A 17,140-nucleotide genomic window follows, 5' to 3' on the forward strand; every position below is an offset into this window, starting at 1 on the left:
GTGCTCTTGGTAGCCAGATTCACTATTGCCACATTTTGGAAACTGCAACTCTGTCCTCCATATTGGAAGCAACAGGTCCATACTATTGCGGACAAAGAGTTTCTCCGTTCTGTGCTTCATAATGCCTCTGTTTTGCTCCATGCTGTAACATCATCTTGAGCAGGGTACAGTTCTGGTTACCACGTCTCAAAAAAAGATATAGGAGAATTAGAAAAGGTACAGAGAAGGGTGACCAGAATGAAAAAAGGGGATAGAAGAAGTTCCCTATGAGGAAAGGCTAAAGCGGTTAGGACTCCAGCATGGAGACGAGATAGGTGCAGCTCAATCAGCCTCCCCCATCCACACCGGGGCCTCCCAGTAGCCCTGGTGGAGGCAAACGATAAGGGAATTGAAAAACAGCATGGGATAAGTTCAGCCGATATTTAGTTACAGGGAAGGAAAGCCGACGATCAAGCAGTGGCTGTCGTATCAGGACCTAAAGCGGCTGGATTACATGGGCTATGTGCTCTTTATATGCCCTGGTATTCTCATCTATGACGCTTAGTTGTATGTAAAGCACTGTACAGGGGGGAATAAGCATTGGGGTAGCATAAGCTCCTGCCCCTAAGAGCGGATGATCGGTGCGAGAAGGAGGACTCGAAAGCTCATTGCCCTAAGCACGAGAGCAGGCTGGCAGTCTCCGAACTGGGACCTTCCCGGAGCCAGCTGGCTCCCTGCCCCTGCCCCTTCCGCCCGGGGGGGGGCCGGAGAAGCCGGCCCCGCCTGCCGGCGGGAGAGAGGCGCAGCCCGGGTGCCCGCCGCACGGCGCCTGCCCGACCTCAGCGCGAAGCAGCCGGAGCAGGCGCCTCCCCCCCCCCCGGCCCGGCCGCACGCAGCATGCACTGGGGGGTGGGCTTCGCCCCCTGCCGCTCGTGCGTGCTGGAGCTGAGCCGCAACCAGAGCCTGGGCCTGGGCGGGGGCTCGGACGGGCCCTGCGCGCCCTATGGGGACATCGTCGCCTTCCCGCTGCACGACTCGGGCGGCGTCATGGCCGGCCTGGGCCCGGACTCCTGGTGGAAGAAGACGCTGTACGTGACCGGGGGCGCCCTGCTGGCGGCCGCCGCCTATCTGCTGCACGAGCTGCTGGCCATCAGGTGAGCGACCTTCGCCGCGGCGGGAAGGGCATGGGAAGAAAAACCACCCGCCAGCGCTCCTCCCCGAGCTTGTTGGTAAACACCGGGCTCCTCTCATCCCGCTAGCTGGATCGATGCATGAAATTAGCCTGCAAAAAAAAAAAAACAAACAAACAAAACCTGCCCTCATAAAGCCATTTCAGATGGTCTACGTTTCTTCAATTCTAAATGGTCCTCTAAGGTGGGTTTAAAAAATCAAATCAAATCACGTAAACGTTTGCTTGGGATTTAAAATGACGTATTAATGTCATCCAGATGACCCCCCCCCTCCGCGAATGTAATGCATATTATTTCCTAACTGTTGCTTTGCTGACTGGTAAACAGCCTTCCAGGTGCCGGGACCATCCTGAAGTGCCTGCTCGGCTTTTTTTTGCCGATTTCCCGGCCGCGTTTGGTAGATCCTTAGCCGGGAATGCACGGCTTGCAGCGGCCCTGGTGATCCGAAGTCCCGGAGGGGGTTGGTACTAGCAGCTCTGGAAGTAAACAGCTGCATAGGGTAGATAGCTGGCTGGGAGCGTCCTCTACAAAGCCATCTAATGCATCTAAACCTTGTCAGGACCCATCTCGGGAGGGGGGGAAAAAACACCTTTGCTGGAAGTTGTTGCAGTAATCGTTGATTTAACTTGATTTGCATCTATAATCCTCCAACCATAATCTGACTGCATTGTTTAGGCTCTGTATTAATATGCAACGGAAGGTACCTCTGGTGGACAATCGCGCCTCCAGAAAGTATTCGGTACTTGGTTAATGAGGAGTTACTTGCTAGATTCCAACTTGCCTATTTTTTTTTTGTCTGTATTTATTACACTTTTGGTCTCCTTTCTTTTTTTAAATTTATCTCATATTTGCACATACTTCTTTATCAACGCCATTAATAATAATGAAGCACCCTTTTCCCGGATTTAACTCTTTAGTAGCCCGTGCTGTATTCATCCTTCAAATCATAGCAGCGTGGTGGCAGCCTGGGATTCTGATCTGCTCTGATTCATTGTGGAGGGAGAGGCTGCCTGGAGAAAAGCGTTCTGCAACTTTAAACACAAGTAGCTCCTTAGAAATTTAAGAAACAGCAGATAAAAAAAAAGGGAGGGGGATCTTAATAACAGTGACTGAATTGTTTAATCTGCTTTAAAGAAACTCTGTACTTAAGAACGGGAGATCTTTAAAGTAAACACGAGTTTATTAAAGTGGGTTTCACTGCTGTTCAGCACCAGGGTGTGGACAGCTCCTGTGATCCTGGGCTCAGGACACAGAGAAATTATAATTGCGGGTTGCACATTTTCCAACAGATCTCAGCTTCATGCTGTTGTTGACGCTAATTAACACCTAAGGTTGTATTTAGAAACAATGATTTAAATTGTGTGCTTTTCTAAAGCAAAATTATCTTATGCTTGTGTAACATTTCTAAACGCATTAGCAAAAATATTCATTTTAAAGAAAATGTGTGCACTGAAAAAGGGAGTCTGAGTTCCATAATGCTTCTATTCTTCAGTTCTTGTTTTTCTTTTAATAATTTAAAATTAAAATCAGAGAGCAATAATTTCTGCCTTGTAGCATATGTAATCAGCTTAGTAGCAGTCAAATCTGATCTAAAATAACATTTCTTGTCTCCTTCTGATTGATACATTTGCCAGGCGACACTATGCCAAAATTGGAATTTTATCAGGTTAGATTGTGGCTTGTTTTAGGCTTGTTTTAAGGCTTTTCAACCTCTTCTGTTCGCAGTGAGAGGTTCTTATTCTGGGACATGTATTGATGCTGCCAGTTACTGAGAGGCTTTTAAAACTGTTTCCACCTCAGGCAGACAGTACAAATTCTTACAGTGCTAAAGGGAAGAAAAGTGTTTGTTCAGGGCTTTGGAAAGAAATCTTGCAGGGAAACAAGAAAATGCCCAGATTGACCAAGGATAGTACGTGTGAAACCCTAAGTCCAGATAATGGAGTGAATCAGCAGGCATATACCAGCGAATTTCACAATCCAAAATGTGCGCTTGGATGCAAATGGACCATCCTGAAAACTTGCAAAACACCAAATTTGTAAGTTCAAAGCCTTCAGGATTATTCAAAGCTTCAGAAAGCCAGCGCAATACACATCATGGCAGGCGCCCCGACATGGTCCATGTTTCACTGGAAGGGTTGCATTGGGAGGGACAGAATAGGTGAACGCAGGCCTGGGTTTGTCAATAGGCACAATAGGCCTGTGCCTAGGGCAGCAACAACCTCAGGGGCAGCAGGATGGCTGAAGATTTGCTGCCTTCCAGCTGTGCTGAATTTCACTCCACAGAGAAGAGCCCTCTGTTTCATGATCCAGCCCCCTCACCTTCCAGGGAATAGGAGAGGAAGAGAGAGAGATTAGGAGGGGCTGAGTAGAGATCATTAGAGGGTGAGAAGAGAAGCTGAGGGAATGAGATGGGGTTGAGCTGGGGTGGAGGGTAGTGTATGTCTGTGTATGAGAGAAGGAGGAACAATTCTTGTGTGTGAGAGAGAAGGGACTGGTGCCAAGTATGTGTGTGTGTATCTATCTATCTATCTATCTATCTATCTATCTATCTATCTATCTATCTATCTATCTATCTATCCACCTCTCTATCCATCTACCTCTATCTATCTCTATCTACCTCTCTATCTCTCTATCTACCTCTATCTATATCTATCTCTCTATCTCTCTACCTCTCTACCTCTCTATCGATATATGTCTATATACTGTATATATCTATATATCTATATATATGCCAGATTAGGAGGGAGCAGAACCAGAGCATGGTAAGGTCACATTCCTCCTCTCCTCCCCACCCACTACAATTCACATCCTCCCTCTCTTAATCTCTGATTCTATTCCCCTGATCCTGGACTCTCCCTTCCTTCCTACCATTCCCTTCTCCTCAGTCATGGAACTCACTCCTCAGCCTTTCCTCCTTTCTTAATCCAAAAACCTTCCTCCATCCCAGATTTCTAATCTTCCCCATCTTCCATCTCAAGTCGTTTTCCCTTCTCACAGTCCTTCCTCCATTTCCTGACCCGCCTCCCTCCTTCTCCCCATCCCTGAAAGCCATTTTCTTCACCCAATTAAAAGAAAACTAATTATACTAAATATAAGTATACTGGAAAATTACTTTACTTTTATAATGCAATATAAAAGGTGGAAATGTTTGCTTTAGAATTTATTTTTGTTACTGAATCTACGCCCAAGCTGCTACAGGAAACTAAGGGACTTTGTCTTAGATCTTCTGAAAGCAAGTTTTCTGGATGGTTCATTTGCATCCAAGCGCACATTTTGGAATGTGTGAAACCCTACCACTATTTCTGAAGCTTGTACCTCTAGCTCTAAAAGTCATCTATAATGTAGATGATGCACAGAATCCCAAACTTTGGGATTGAACTAAAAGGTTCTGGCATTTGTAATAATAAGAAGGTTTTTTTTTTTGGGGGGGGGGGGGGGGGTGGAGTGTGATTTTTGATTGGGCATTGATTTTAGTTGAGTTTTCCATGCCACGGCGTCTCTGATCTTTCATTGCATGCTGTTTTAATATTTCAGATCTTGTAGCAGAAGGGGCAACAGCGAATATTTTACTTAATTCTGAATATCTTAAATTTTATGTCGCCCATCTAAAAGAGATCAGGTTGTTGTGCAACATATGTGAAAACATAAAAAGGTAAATGCATCATAAAAGCAGACAAAAATAAACAAAACAAACTGTCAAAAAATAATACAACAATCAGGTACAAGAATGAATAAAATCTATTAAAAAAAAGCAGAGAATCTGGATAGAAATCATTATGAAAAAGCGGTAGAGAACAGCCCAGCCTCACTGCTCTTTCTGAACGATAAGTCATCTGAACTTAGGCTAAGCTTTTCTGGTAATGAGTTCCAAATTAGTGGGCTTAGCACAGAAAGCCAACACTTCCTAGTCTCTACTAAATGAATATCAGTGAGAGAAGGTAATTTTAAGAGAAAATCCTGACTAGGGCCCAAAACCGCCCTGTCTTGGCTGAGGTTGAGAACACGTAAATGTGGAGGAATTAACCCCACTGAAGATAGGATTAAGTTATGACCCTGGCCAAAGCAGGCATAAACAGTTGAAGAGTGGACACAAGGAAGGCAATTCTAAAAAAATAGGCAGAAGAGTACAATAAAAAAAAAAAGTGAGCACCTTTTATTCCAAAAAGTGTACAACATATTAGGACACAAAAAGATAGGAGACCAAGGCATAAGAATCAAAGAAGAAACACTATTGCAAGAAAGAGCTGAGGTGATTTTTTTTTTTTGAGAACTGGAGCTAGCACTGTTGACTTGAGGACAGCAGGCATTTCTCACTGTCAATGTTCTATTTTCCAGAGCTTTCAAACAGTTTGAGCAACAAATTAGAATTCTTAAACATCTTTTAGCCAGATTTCTCAAGAAATCAAGTTTACTTTTGTTTTAGATTTTTGTTTTAAATTAATCAAGAAGGAAAATGGTGGTGGGAAAAAAAAAACACTCAGCAATCAACACCGGGGAACCGGTATCCCCTTTGATACCAATTTTTATCTCACAGTCTAAACCAAGGTGGAGAATTGAAGCTCTAAGTGTGAACACATCTGCTCAGGAGAGCCACGTCCTCAGTAGGTCCGAAAAAAAACAAACAAACCCCAGAACAGAGTCTTTATACATCACCACTGCGTGCCTGGGGGATCCCTGCGCTAGGTTTGCTGAACCTAGCAGCGAACTTTTTCTACTAAATTATCGAGATTCCTTTTGTCATGATTCTGTGATTCGTTAGGCCGCGCTGATTATCGGGGCATTACCCGAAGTGCTGCTGGATCGGGACTCTACCTTTCCTGAAAGAAAGCTTGGGCAGTGTGGAGGTGGGGGCCGGCCCGATGGGCCCAGCAGGAGAGATGGCTTTAATTTTCAGAACCGGCTCTCTCGTTCCTCCGGCCGGCAGCATCAGCAATGCCTACAAGCCGACCTCAGGGAAGAACTCATTTGTGCTTGCTTTGGGGGGGATCTGCGGTCTGTGCCTCTCAGCCGGTTGTCCCAGCGATAGCTGGGCAGGGGGCCAGGGGGATGGGGATCTCGGGAAAGCTGTGACTGAAGGCTCCTGGCACCCTCGTCCAGGATGGGCAGATGTACCCAGAACTGGGAAGATGCCCGGAAATGAGCAATCGCACGCTGCCAGGCAGGGATGTATATAGGATTTTGCCACCCCTAGGCACATCTGTTGCATTCACCTCCTGTAAGGGTCTGTTGCAGGGTAGCAGGGGGGCTGTTCTCGTCTGACTGAGATTCAGCAGAGCTGCAAGGTGGAAAACCTTAGCCAGCCTGCTGCCCCTAAACGTTTGCTGCTCTAGGCACAGATACAGTATAATGGGAGCCTACTGGCAAATCCAGGGCTGCTGCCAGGCCTTAGAAATAAAAATAAGAATGAACTAAAAAAAAGGTTAAGCCATCTAAAAGTTTCTGGGAACTGAAATTCACTTTAAGAACAGAAGAAGTGCTAAGCTGGGTCAGAGCAAGGGACCGTCAGGCCAACAGTGGCCAATCTGGATCTTTAGAAAGTACCCGGCGGTGGCTTTCCTAAGTCTGCCTGGACGTTTCTTCTAAGAACTTGTCCAAACCCCTTTTTTTAAAACCTAACTGTGCTTGATGCCTTGACCACATCCTCCAGCGATGAATTCCACAGCTTGATTGTGCATTGAGATTAAAATTGCTTTCTCGAATTTGCTTTCAATCTGCTCCCTGTTAGCTTCACGGAGTGCCCCCTAGTCCTTGTACCATCCGAAAGATTAAATAACGTCTCCATGCTTATCTCCACCCCACCCACAAACCTCTGTCATGTACCCCCTGTGGTCTCTTTTGCAGGGTGCATGACAGAGGCTTAACCTCCTTAGCCTCGCCTCATAAGGGAACCGTTCCATCCCCTTGATCACTTTTGCCGCCCTTCTCCGTATCTTTCCTAGCTCTGCTCTGTTAGACGCTGCCGTTGTTTCCTACTGCTCTTCTGTTTTAGGCTGCGGGGGCAAAAAATGAAAGAGCTGCCATTCTAGGGAGATTAGGTTAAAGCTTAGAAAGCGGTGGAGAAGCTGCGCATATTGATGTGGGCTTCTGCCTTCTAAAGAAAACGCGCCGCGATTGTTTACCAGGGGCTTTGGGGATAACGATTGATTTCTTGCTAAATGTGACGTAAAATATTTATTATGAAGGAAAATGAACTTGAATCTTGTAGAGGAAATGGCAAGTCGATTGAACGTTATTTTTTTTCCCTGGCGTCTTTGGTGCTATAATGTAGTGCTGCATAGCTCCAGGAGGAAGTGCTTTGATGAAAGATTTTTTTGTCTCTGACATTTGGGCTTTGGTACCTGCATAAGGTCCACTTGTGTGCCCCTGCCCTGGTGGCACCCTCGATCAGGAAGGGGGGGGGGGGGTTCCCAACCCGGTCCTTGGGATACATCTAGCAGGTCTGCTTCTCAGGATATCCACAATGAATAAGGCAAGACAGAGATTCGCATGCAGTGGAGCCAGGGGATGCGAATCTATCTTATGCCCGTTCATTGTGGTTGTGGTTGTCCTGATAACAAGAGTGGCTGGGAGTGTCCTGAGGAATGGGTTGAGAACCCCCTGCTCTAGGCTCCCCCTGAGTCATTCAGAAAGCCCCACATTTCTGAACACAATGCCTTTAGAAATCAGAACACAAAGAGACATCAAAGCATTCAAAAAAAGTTTAAAAACATGGCTATTTAAGCAAGCATATCACAAAGGGAACGAATCCAGGGAATTGTATGATGCAGTCCGAAGAACTCCCACACATACACATCAGCTTACTCGAATGGTGTGTGTGTGTATATTTTATTTTACTTTACCTCTATTAGATTGCAACAACAGAGGACCAGACTTAAGTGTTAATTTATCTTATAGCCGATATACTTAAAGTAGACATGACTTATCACAACCACTAAGTAATATTTAATATGAAACTATGTTACAGTATTTGATGGCACCTGTTTAGTTAATATAACTCAACACATTTAAGTTTGAAATTATGTGCCTTATTGTGAACCCTTGTGACGGCAGCCAGCTTAACGACGGCATAGAAAAGATTTTAAATAATAAATAAAATAAATAAAATGATAAGCCCAGCGGGGGAACAAGAGAAGGAACTAAGTCCTCGGCAGCCAAAAACGAAAGCCCCCAGAAAACTGGAGCCAGCCATTTTCACTCCAAATTTGTATTTTATCTGCTTAATTTATTTATGAACCTTTATATTCCACTTTTGCAAAAAATTTTCTCAAAGCAGAGAACATAAAAAACTATAACAGGAATACCCGCAAAGACAAACGAAAGCGCAAATATCACAACAGCTGCTGTTTGTGCTGCTCACCTAGGTGCCCTCCTCCCACCTCGCCCCTTCGCCCACCTCCCCCTTTTAACAATACTGCTCTGGGAGAGCCTGAGCCTTGTCGGCTCTTGGAAAGGGAGCGGGGTCAGTTTTGGCTCCCGCCTGGGGGGCCAGCAGGTAAGACCAGGTGCTGCTGAAGGCAACGGCAGACCGCGCGGTCTCCCACCAGGAGTGCGACCGTGGCGGCCTGTGACCACTCCGCAGGCCGGGGCTCGCGTTAATTAGGGGATGCACGAATAAAGCCGGGCTGGCGCCTGCGCCGAGCGCATTTTAACAGCCGCCTGCATACGCGCGTATGTCCCGCAGCGCGCTCGCCTCCAACGTTCCCGAAAAGGAGCGGGGCGTGGGAACAGTCTTTGCGGGGCGTGAACAAGAGATGTACGCATTGGGGTAGATTTTCAAACTGCGCGAATTGGCGTACTTTTGCTGGCGCATCAGGCGCCAGCAAAAGTACGCGGGATTTTAGTAGATACCTCCGAGGCCGCTCCAAAATCGGAGCGGCCTCGGAGGGAACTTCCTTTTGCCCTCCCCTCACCTTCCCCTCCCTTCCCCTACCTAACCCACCCACCCGGGCCTGTCTAAACCCCCCCCCCTTACCTTTGTCGGGGGATTTACGCCTCCCGGAGGGAGACGTAAATCCCCGTGCGCCAGCGGGCTGCTAGCGCACCGGGACGTGACCTGGGGGCGGGTACGGAGGGCGCGGCCACACCCCCAGACTGCCCCGGGCCGTAACCACGCCCCCGGGCCCGCCCCCAAAACGCTGCCGACGCCCCCAAAACGCTGCACCGACCAGGCCCGCCCCCGACACGCCCCCGACACGCCCCCCCTCGCCAAACCCCGGGACTTACGCGAGTCCCGGGGTCTGCGCGCGCCTATTGAACATAGGCGCACTGGCGCGCAGGGCCCTGCTCGCCTAAATCCGCCCAGATTTAGGCGGATTTAGGCGAGCAGGGCTCTGAAAATCCGCCCCATTAAACTTTACCTACCAACTTGGGCGCGTGATGAAAACCCCTGCCACTTCAGTTTACTTCTGCTATGAAGGAGGTGTAGGATATAAAAATTAAAGAAAAACAGGCAGATCTTCAGGTTTCTAAGAGTCATGGCCAACTGGGAGGAGGGGTGAAGACTGTTAAACTAGGGAGTTTGAAGGAGCTATCTCTTAACTGGGCGAACTGGTTTAACTGGCAATGGCATCGTCGCGCGCCACTTATAAAATCCCCTGACTTATGTGGTAGAAGCGGGATTTATGGGCGCGAGCGAGCGCCCCCTTAAAACTTGGCGCACGTGTGCACGCGGCCGGCCTGTTTCATAACGTGTGCACATAGGCGTGCGCGTGTTATGAAATGGCTGCAGCCCTGAGATGTGTGTGTGCAAATGTGCACCCCTGCGCTGATTTAACAGACAGGGAGATCAACCACCACACACCCAAATGCAGCACTGCAAGTCTGTGGATGTCTGAAGCCTTAAAGAGAAAGGTGGGACGGAAAGATGAACTCAGAAGTGCCTCGGAAGCAGCAGGGCCTGTGAGGGGGCCGTGTCAAGGAAAGCTCGCAAAATGCTTCATTCCTTCCCGTTTGCAATTTTTAGACTGCTTTCTTTTTCTGGCTGACCCTGTTAAGATCTGGGAATGGGAGTAGGGTGCAGGGGCTGTCAGGCCTCTTGCACCTCTCATTTCCTCCTCAAAGAATCACATTCCATAGCGCACATAAATACCTGAGAAATGCCACACCGGGTCAGACCAAGATCCATTGAGCCCAGCATCCTGACTCCGATAGTGGTCACTCTGAGTCACAAGTACCGGTCAGACCCCATAAAGTAGAAATATTTTTTGTATCCCACTCCCAGGGTCTACCTGGCTAAGGGGTTATGGACTTTTCCTCCAGGAACCTGTCCGAACCTCTTTTAAACCCCGCTATGCTAGTTGCCTTGATCACATCCTCTGGCAATGTAGTTTGATTTTCATTGAATGAAAGTACTTTCTAATTTTTGTTTTAGATCTGCTGGTTGTCGGTTTCATGGAGTGTCCCCTTGTTTCAGTATTGTTTGAAGGGAGTCAAGAATCTTCCTTTATTTACCCCACTCATGATTTTATAAACTCCTATCACGTCCCCTCTCAGCCCTCTTTTTTCCAAGCTGAATTGCCCTGGTCTGTGTGGCCTCTCATCATAGGAGAGATGTTCCATCCCCTTTATCATTTCTCTTGCCCTCCTCTGCACCTGTTCTAGTTCTGCTATATATTTCCTGAGATAGGGGTGACCAGAACTGCACCCATTACTTAAGGTGCTGTCACACCATGGATCGATAGAGGCAATAGGATATTTTCTGTTTTATTCTCCATCCCTTTCCAGAATGGGCAATAGAACTGCAGCTAAGATATCTGAGAATTGCCCTGGCAGGTAGATTGTATGCAGTACAATGATCACGATGAAATCTTATTAAACAAAGCACATCTAAAGCAGCCTGGTTTGATAAGGAATAAAAAACCCTAAAGCAAAAGGTAGAGACAGTTCTGTAACCTGAAGCACAGTGTGTTCCTCAGGGAAGATTTGCATAGCACCTATTTTTAGAATTTGTTTGTAAAGGCAAGGTACAACATTTCAAAACAGCAATTACAAATTATCAGTAAAAGATATTTAAATAAATAGATGCAATTCAGCAAAAAAGCATGCAGTTTACCAAATTAAATAAAACAGTAAAATCTACAATCCAAAAGTCCATAACACATAATAATAATAATAAAAGCCTAATAAATTTATACAATTTTATCAAGGCAAACCATCTGGAGGAGAGTTGCACCACTCTTCAGTATCTCACTAGCCACTAGGGCTGAATCACTCCATGTCCTGCACCCTCCAGGAAACAGTCCTGGTCCCTAAGTAAAGTCACATAGATTACATAAGAGCTTTTGTGGATAATATGTTCTTGGTCGCAATATACAGGAATTCCAATTTTACAAACTAATGTACGAGGAGACACTTCATTGATGTTGGGTGTGTTGGATGCAAAGGCTGCTGAATCTCTGCTTATCAGATGGTTGCTTATGTCTGTGTGCCGATATGTGTCTCCCCTTTCAGTTTTTAAAAGAACACCAAACAATCCCCCAAATAATCCTTCCATGAATGCAGAACAATTCCAGCTCCTTCAGTAGGAGCTGTCAGTCCTCCTTGTAGCAAACACAGTGGAGCCAAGTCCTAATACCTCCAAGAAGCAGAGGATTTTACTCCAACTGTATCCTCATTCTGAAGAAAATCGGTGATTTCCATCCTATCTTGGAACTCAGGGATCTCGGCAACACACCTAAAGAAAGAGAAGTTCAGGAGGAACTCTCTAGGAAACATCATCCTTCATTTAGAAATCAGCTATTGGCTGACCCCGCGGGACCTCAGAGATGCCTACATACATATTTTAATCCACACGGTTCACAAGAAATGTCTTTATTTCATCATAGCCAACAAGCGTTACCAGGATGCTGTTCCCACGTTAGATTTCTTGGTGGCACCCTGGTGTTTCCAAATTGCCTTGTAGTAGTTGCCTGGCTCATTTAAGGAAGAAAAATGTCTTTGTTCTTCCACACTTGGACAACTGGCTCATATCCTGCAATAACCTTCAGGAAGTGCATGCCTCTTTTCTCTGTACAATGAACAGCATTTGATGCATAGAATTCATCATCAATTTCTCAAAATCCAATCTGTAACCCATACATATAATAGACTTCATAGGAACTTGTCTGGATACCACACAGGGAAAGGCATTTGTCTCTCAACAGAGAGTACACAATCTAACCAAAATAATTTAAAAAAAAGTAAAAAAATACAACAAACTAATAATAAAACCAGTGGTGGATCCGCTAAAGGACCTGTTCAATAGATCCTTGGAGATGGCAGTGACGATGCAAGATTGGAGAAGGGTGGTTGTGGTCCCTCTTCACAAAAGTGGAAGCAAATAGGAGGCTGAGAACTGTTGCATAGGAGGTGGATCCTTAGGCTGAGGTGGGGTTGACGCAACCCATAGGCGAGGGCCTACGGGTTCCCACCATCAGCAGGTGGAGTGGGCTGAAGCTGGAGGCCATTGGAGCTTCACCTATACCAGCCCACATTACCCTCGGCTTGAGCCTTCCGGTGCCGGAGCTGGCAGGACTTAGGCGGGCCTCAAAGTTGAGTACAGGTAGGAGATGGTTCAACCCAGAGACAGCAGCCAGCAGGTGGCATGGTCCTACCCTAGAAGGGATGTGGAACAGGAACTCAAGCACCAAGGGACAAGAAGGAACTGAAAGGTGCCTGAGCAAAGGAAGGCCGAAGCCTTAATAGTCCGTGTCCAGAGGTTAGGGACAGAGGCATCACTGTCAAGCTTGAATGGAAGCTGGCGGCACTTGGACTCAAGAATGTCTGAAGTGAAGTCGTATGTAGCAATGATCAAGGCACGGAGAAGGCAGGCATGGTCAGTTGTAGCAATGGTCAAGGCACGGAGAAGGCAGGTGTGGTCGGACAGCAATGTTCAAGACACAGAGAAGGCAGGCAATGTCGGACGTAGCAGTGGTCAAGGCATGGAGAAGACAGGCGTGGTCAGACATAGCAATGGTCAAGGCACGGAGAAGGCATGCATCGTCAGACGTAGCAGAGGTCAAGGCATGGAGAAGGCAGGCGAGATCAGGCATAGCAGAGGTCAGGCTTGGAGAAGGCAGGCGAAGTCAGGCATAGCAGTGGTCAGAGCCAGGTAGTCAATCCAGTAGACAGACGCGACGAACACAAGGAATGGGAACCAGGAATCACAGGAACAAAACCAGCGCAAGGCAACTAGAACTCTGAAACCGGAACAGGAGACCAAGGTGATCTGTTGCAAAGGCAACGCTGAGGAGCGTTGCCTGAGCTTTTATATGTTGAGGGAACTGACGTCAACATCCGGGTCTGCAGCCAGGTTCCCGCCGTGGGCCCTTCAAAGGTTTCACTGGTGTGCGCGCGCGCCTAGGGAGGGGCACAGTGCTGCTGATGACGTTTCTCTGCGAACCCCAGAAAGAGGCTCGACAGATGGAGGCATCCTGGCTGGAGGTCCCAGGAAGCGGAGCAGGGCAGAAGGTGCTGGCGGAAGTCCGAGGTTGAGACTGGCAGCCCATCGCCACCAGCGAAGAGGAGCTGGAGCCCGAAGCTTATGTAGAGGAGTGAGAGGGACGCACCGCGAGGCTTCCGCGGGCGGCACGTGTAACAGAACTACAGGCCTGTTAGCCTTATGTTGGTGGTAGGAAAATGAATGGAGGCTCTGCTGAAGAAAAGAATAGTGAACTAACTGCAATACAATGGATTGCTAAATTGGAGGCAACATGATTTTACAAAAGGAAGGTCATGTCAAATAAATCTGATTGATTTTCTGGTTGGGAAATTAGAGAATTAGATCAAAGACAAGCACTTGACATGACTCGCCTGGATTTAAGCAAAAGCTTTTGATACAGTCCCACCTAGGAGGCTCAGGAACAAAATGAAAAGCCTGGGAGTGGATCCCAAAGTGGTGGAATGGATTACAAATTGGTTGATGGACAGATGACAGCGAGTAGTGGTAAATGGAACCTACTCTGAGGAGAGCAGAGTCATAAGTGGAGTGCCTCAGGGCTCAGTTCTGGGACCGGTTCTGTTCAATATCTTTGTGAAGAGTCGTAGTGTGCCTATGTCCAATATGGCCATGGCCATAGGTGCTGCTACCAAAAGACACCAAGGCAAGCAGTGCAGCAGGCAGGTCCTCAGCAAAAGAAAAAGCAATGCAACCCCGTCAAAATTGACAGCGTGGTTGGTGCAGCCTTAGTAAGTGGAAAGCAGCGTGGCCCCACTGGCAATGCTGCTGATTCTGGTGGGGCCACATTGCTTTTCTACTTACTAAAACAGTGCTTACAATGCCGTCAATTTCAATGGGGCCATGCTTCTTCGGAGGAGGAGAAGTGCACCCTGCCGGAAGTAATCCAATGTGCCGTGACTGGAGGTTATTCCCTTGGCCATGGGGGCAGAAGGAGACTGCTGCTGTCTGCTAAGTCAAGGAGGAAGAGAGTGAGAGAGCATGTGTGTTTGAGGGTGGAGGGGAGCAAGTGTGTGGGAGAGTGAGAGCATGTGTGCTTGTGTGTGGGAGAGTGTGAGAGCATGTGTTCTTGTGTGTGAGAGAGCATGTGTGGATGTATGTGGGAGAGTGAGAACATGTATATGGAAGAGTGAGAGAAAGCATGTGTGCTTGTGTGTGGGAGAGTAAGAACATGTGTGTGGGGAGTGAGAGCGAGCATGTGTGCTTGTGTGCAAGAGAGTGAGAGAGCATGCTTGTGAGTGGGAGAGTGAGAGCATGTGCATGGAAGAGTGAGAGAAAGCATGTGTGCTTGAGTGTGGAAAAGTGAGAGAGCATGTGTGCTTGTGTGTGGGTGAGTAAGAGCATGTGTGTGGGAGAGAGAGAGCATGTGTGCTTGTGGGTGGGAGAGTGAGAGCATGTTTGTGGGAGAGTGAGCATGTGTATGGGAGAGTGAGAGTTAGCAACTGTGCTTATGTGTGGGAGATTGAGCGAGCATGTGTATGGGAGAGAGAGCATGTGTGGATGTATGGGTAAGAGTGAGAGCATGTGTATGGAAGAGTGAGAGAAAGCATGTGTGCTTGTGTGTGGAAAGATGAGAGAGAGCATGTTTGCAGGAGAGTGAGGACATGTGTGTGGGAGAGTGAGAGAGAGCATGTGTTCTTGTGTGTGGGAGAGTGAGATAGCATGTGTGTGGGAAAGTGAGAAGAGCATGTGTGCTTGTGTGTGGGAGAGTGAGAGAGCATATGTGTGGGAGACAGAGAGCATGTGTGCTTGTGTGTGGGAGAGTGAGATAGCATGTGTGTGGGAGAGTGAGAGCATGTGTGTGGGAGAGTGAGAAGAGCATGTGTGCTTGTGTGTGGGAGAATGAGAACATGTGTGTGGGAGAGAGCATCTGTGTGGGAGAGTGAGAGAGCATGTGTGTGGGAGAGTGAGAGCATGTGTGCTTGGGTGTGGAAGAGTGAGAGCATGTGTGCTTGTGTGTGGGAGAGTGAGAGAGCATGTGTGTGGGAGAGTGAGCATGTATGTCGGAGAGTGAGAGCATGTGTGCATGTGTGTGTGGGAGAGTGAGAGCATGTGTGTGGGAGAGTGAGAGAGAGCATGTGTGCTTATGTGTGGGAGAGTGAGAGAGAATGTGTGTGGGAGAGTGAGCGAGATCATGTGTGCTTGTGTGTGTGGGAGAGTGAGAGAGAATGTGTGTGAGAAAGTGAGAGCATGTGTATAGGAGAGTGAGAGAGCATGTATGCTTGTCTGTGGGAGAGTGAAAGCATGTGTGTGGGAGAGTGAGAGAAAGCATGTGTGCTTGTGTGGGAGAGTGAAGTAGCATGTATGTGGGAGAGAGAGCATGTGTGCTTGTGTGTGGGAGAGTGAGAGCATGTGTGTGAAAGCGTGAGTGCATGTGTGTGGGAGAGTGAGAGAGCATGTGTGCATGTGTATGGAAGAGTGAGAGAAGGCTTGCATGCTTGTGTGTGAAAAATAGAGAGAGAGCATGTGTGCTTCTGTGTGGGAGAGAGAGAGCATGTGTGTGGGAGAGTAAGAGAGCATGTGTGCTTGTGTGTGTGGGAGAGAGAGAGAATGTGTGTGGGAAAGTGAGAGCATGTGTGTGGGAGAGTGAGAGAGCATGTATGCTTGTGTGTGGGAGAGTGAGAGCATGTGTGTGGGAGAGTGCGAGAGAGCATGTGTGCTTGCGTGGGAGAGGGAGGGAGCATGTATGTGGGAGAGATAGCATGTGTGTGGAAGAGTGAGTGCATGTGTGTGGGAGAGTGAGAGAGCATGTGTGCTTGTGTGTGAGAGAGTGAGAGAACATGAGTGTGGGACAGTGAGAGAGCATGTGTGTGGGACAGTGAGAGAGCATGTGTGCTTGGGTGTGGAAGAATGAGAGCATGTGTGCTTGTGTGTGGGAGAGTGAGTGCATATGTATGAGAGAATGAGAGAGAGCATGTGTGCTTGTGTGTGGGAGAGTGAGGGCATGTGTGTGGGAGAGTGAGCGTATGTGTGCTTGTGTGTGGGAGACTGAGAGCATGTGTGCTTTTGTGTGAGAGAGCACATGTGGATGTATGTGGGATTATGAGAGCTTGTACGTGGATGAGTGAGAGAAAGCATGTGTGCGTGTGTGTGTGTGTGGGACTGAGAGAGCATGTGTGCATGTGTGTGTGGGAGAGTGAGTGCATGTGTGTGGGAGATTGAGAGAGAGCATGTGTGTTTGTGTATGGGAGAGTGTGGGAGCATGTATGTTAGACAGTCAGAGCATGTGTGTGAGAGAGTGAGGGATAACATGTGTGCTTGTGTGTTGGAGAGTGAGAGACAGTATTTGTGTATGTATGTGGGAGAGTCAGAGAGAGCACGTGTGCTTGTGTGTGGGAGAGAGAACATGTTTTTTTTTTTTTTCAATTATATATTTATTGATTTTCCATATATTAGACATGTAATAAAACATACTTATTAAACTATATCATAGAATCATTTTCTTTACAGATCAATATTTCACTGATATTTATAGTCTAATTATGATATAATCATACAGAAATATTTCAATCATTATCTGAAAACAGAGACATACTGA

At 47.3% G+C, this 17,140-nt stretch overlaps 1 protein-coding gene across 2 annotated transcripts in view; it reads left to right on the forward strand.

Annotated features, from left to right (window-relative positions):
- Nucleotides 1–754: 754 nt before the first annotated feature.
- FAXC (failed axon connections homolog, metaxin like GST domain containing) overlaps nucleotides 755–17,140 on the forward strand; it is an 83,891-nt gene continuing 67,505 nt past the window's right edge. The window contains exon 1 of one of the 2 annotated variants that reach the window (XM_029595385.1): nucleotides 755–1,133. In XM_029595385.1, the coding sequence (XP_029451245.1) occupies nucleotides 877–1,133 (257 nt within the window). In that variant the 5' untranslated portion in view covers nucleotides 755–876. Of the gene's footprint in view, nucleotides 1,134–1,172; nucleotides 1,354–17,140 lie in introns of those variants that run through there. The other variant, XM_029595387.1, reaches the window with a different exon arrangement.

Source organism: Rhinatrema bivittatum, chromosome 3, assembly GCF_901001135.1.
Source record: "Rhinatrema bivittatum chromosome 3, aRhiBiv1.1, whole genome shotgun sequence".
Taxonomy (NCBI): Eukaryota; Metazoa; Chordata; class Amphibia; order Gymnophiona; family Rhinatrematidae; genus Rhinatrema; species Rhinatrema bivittatum.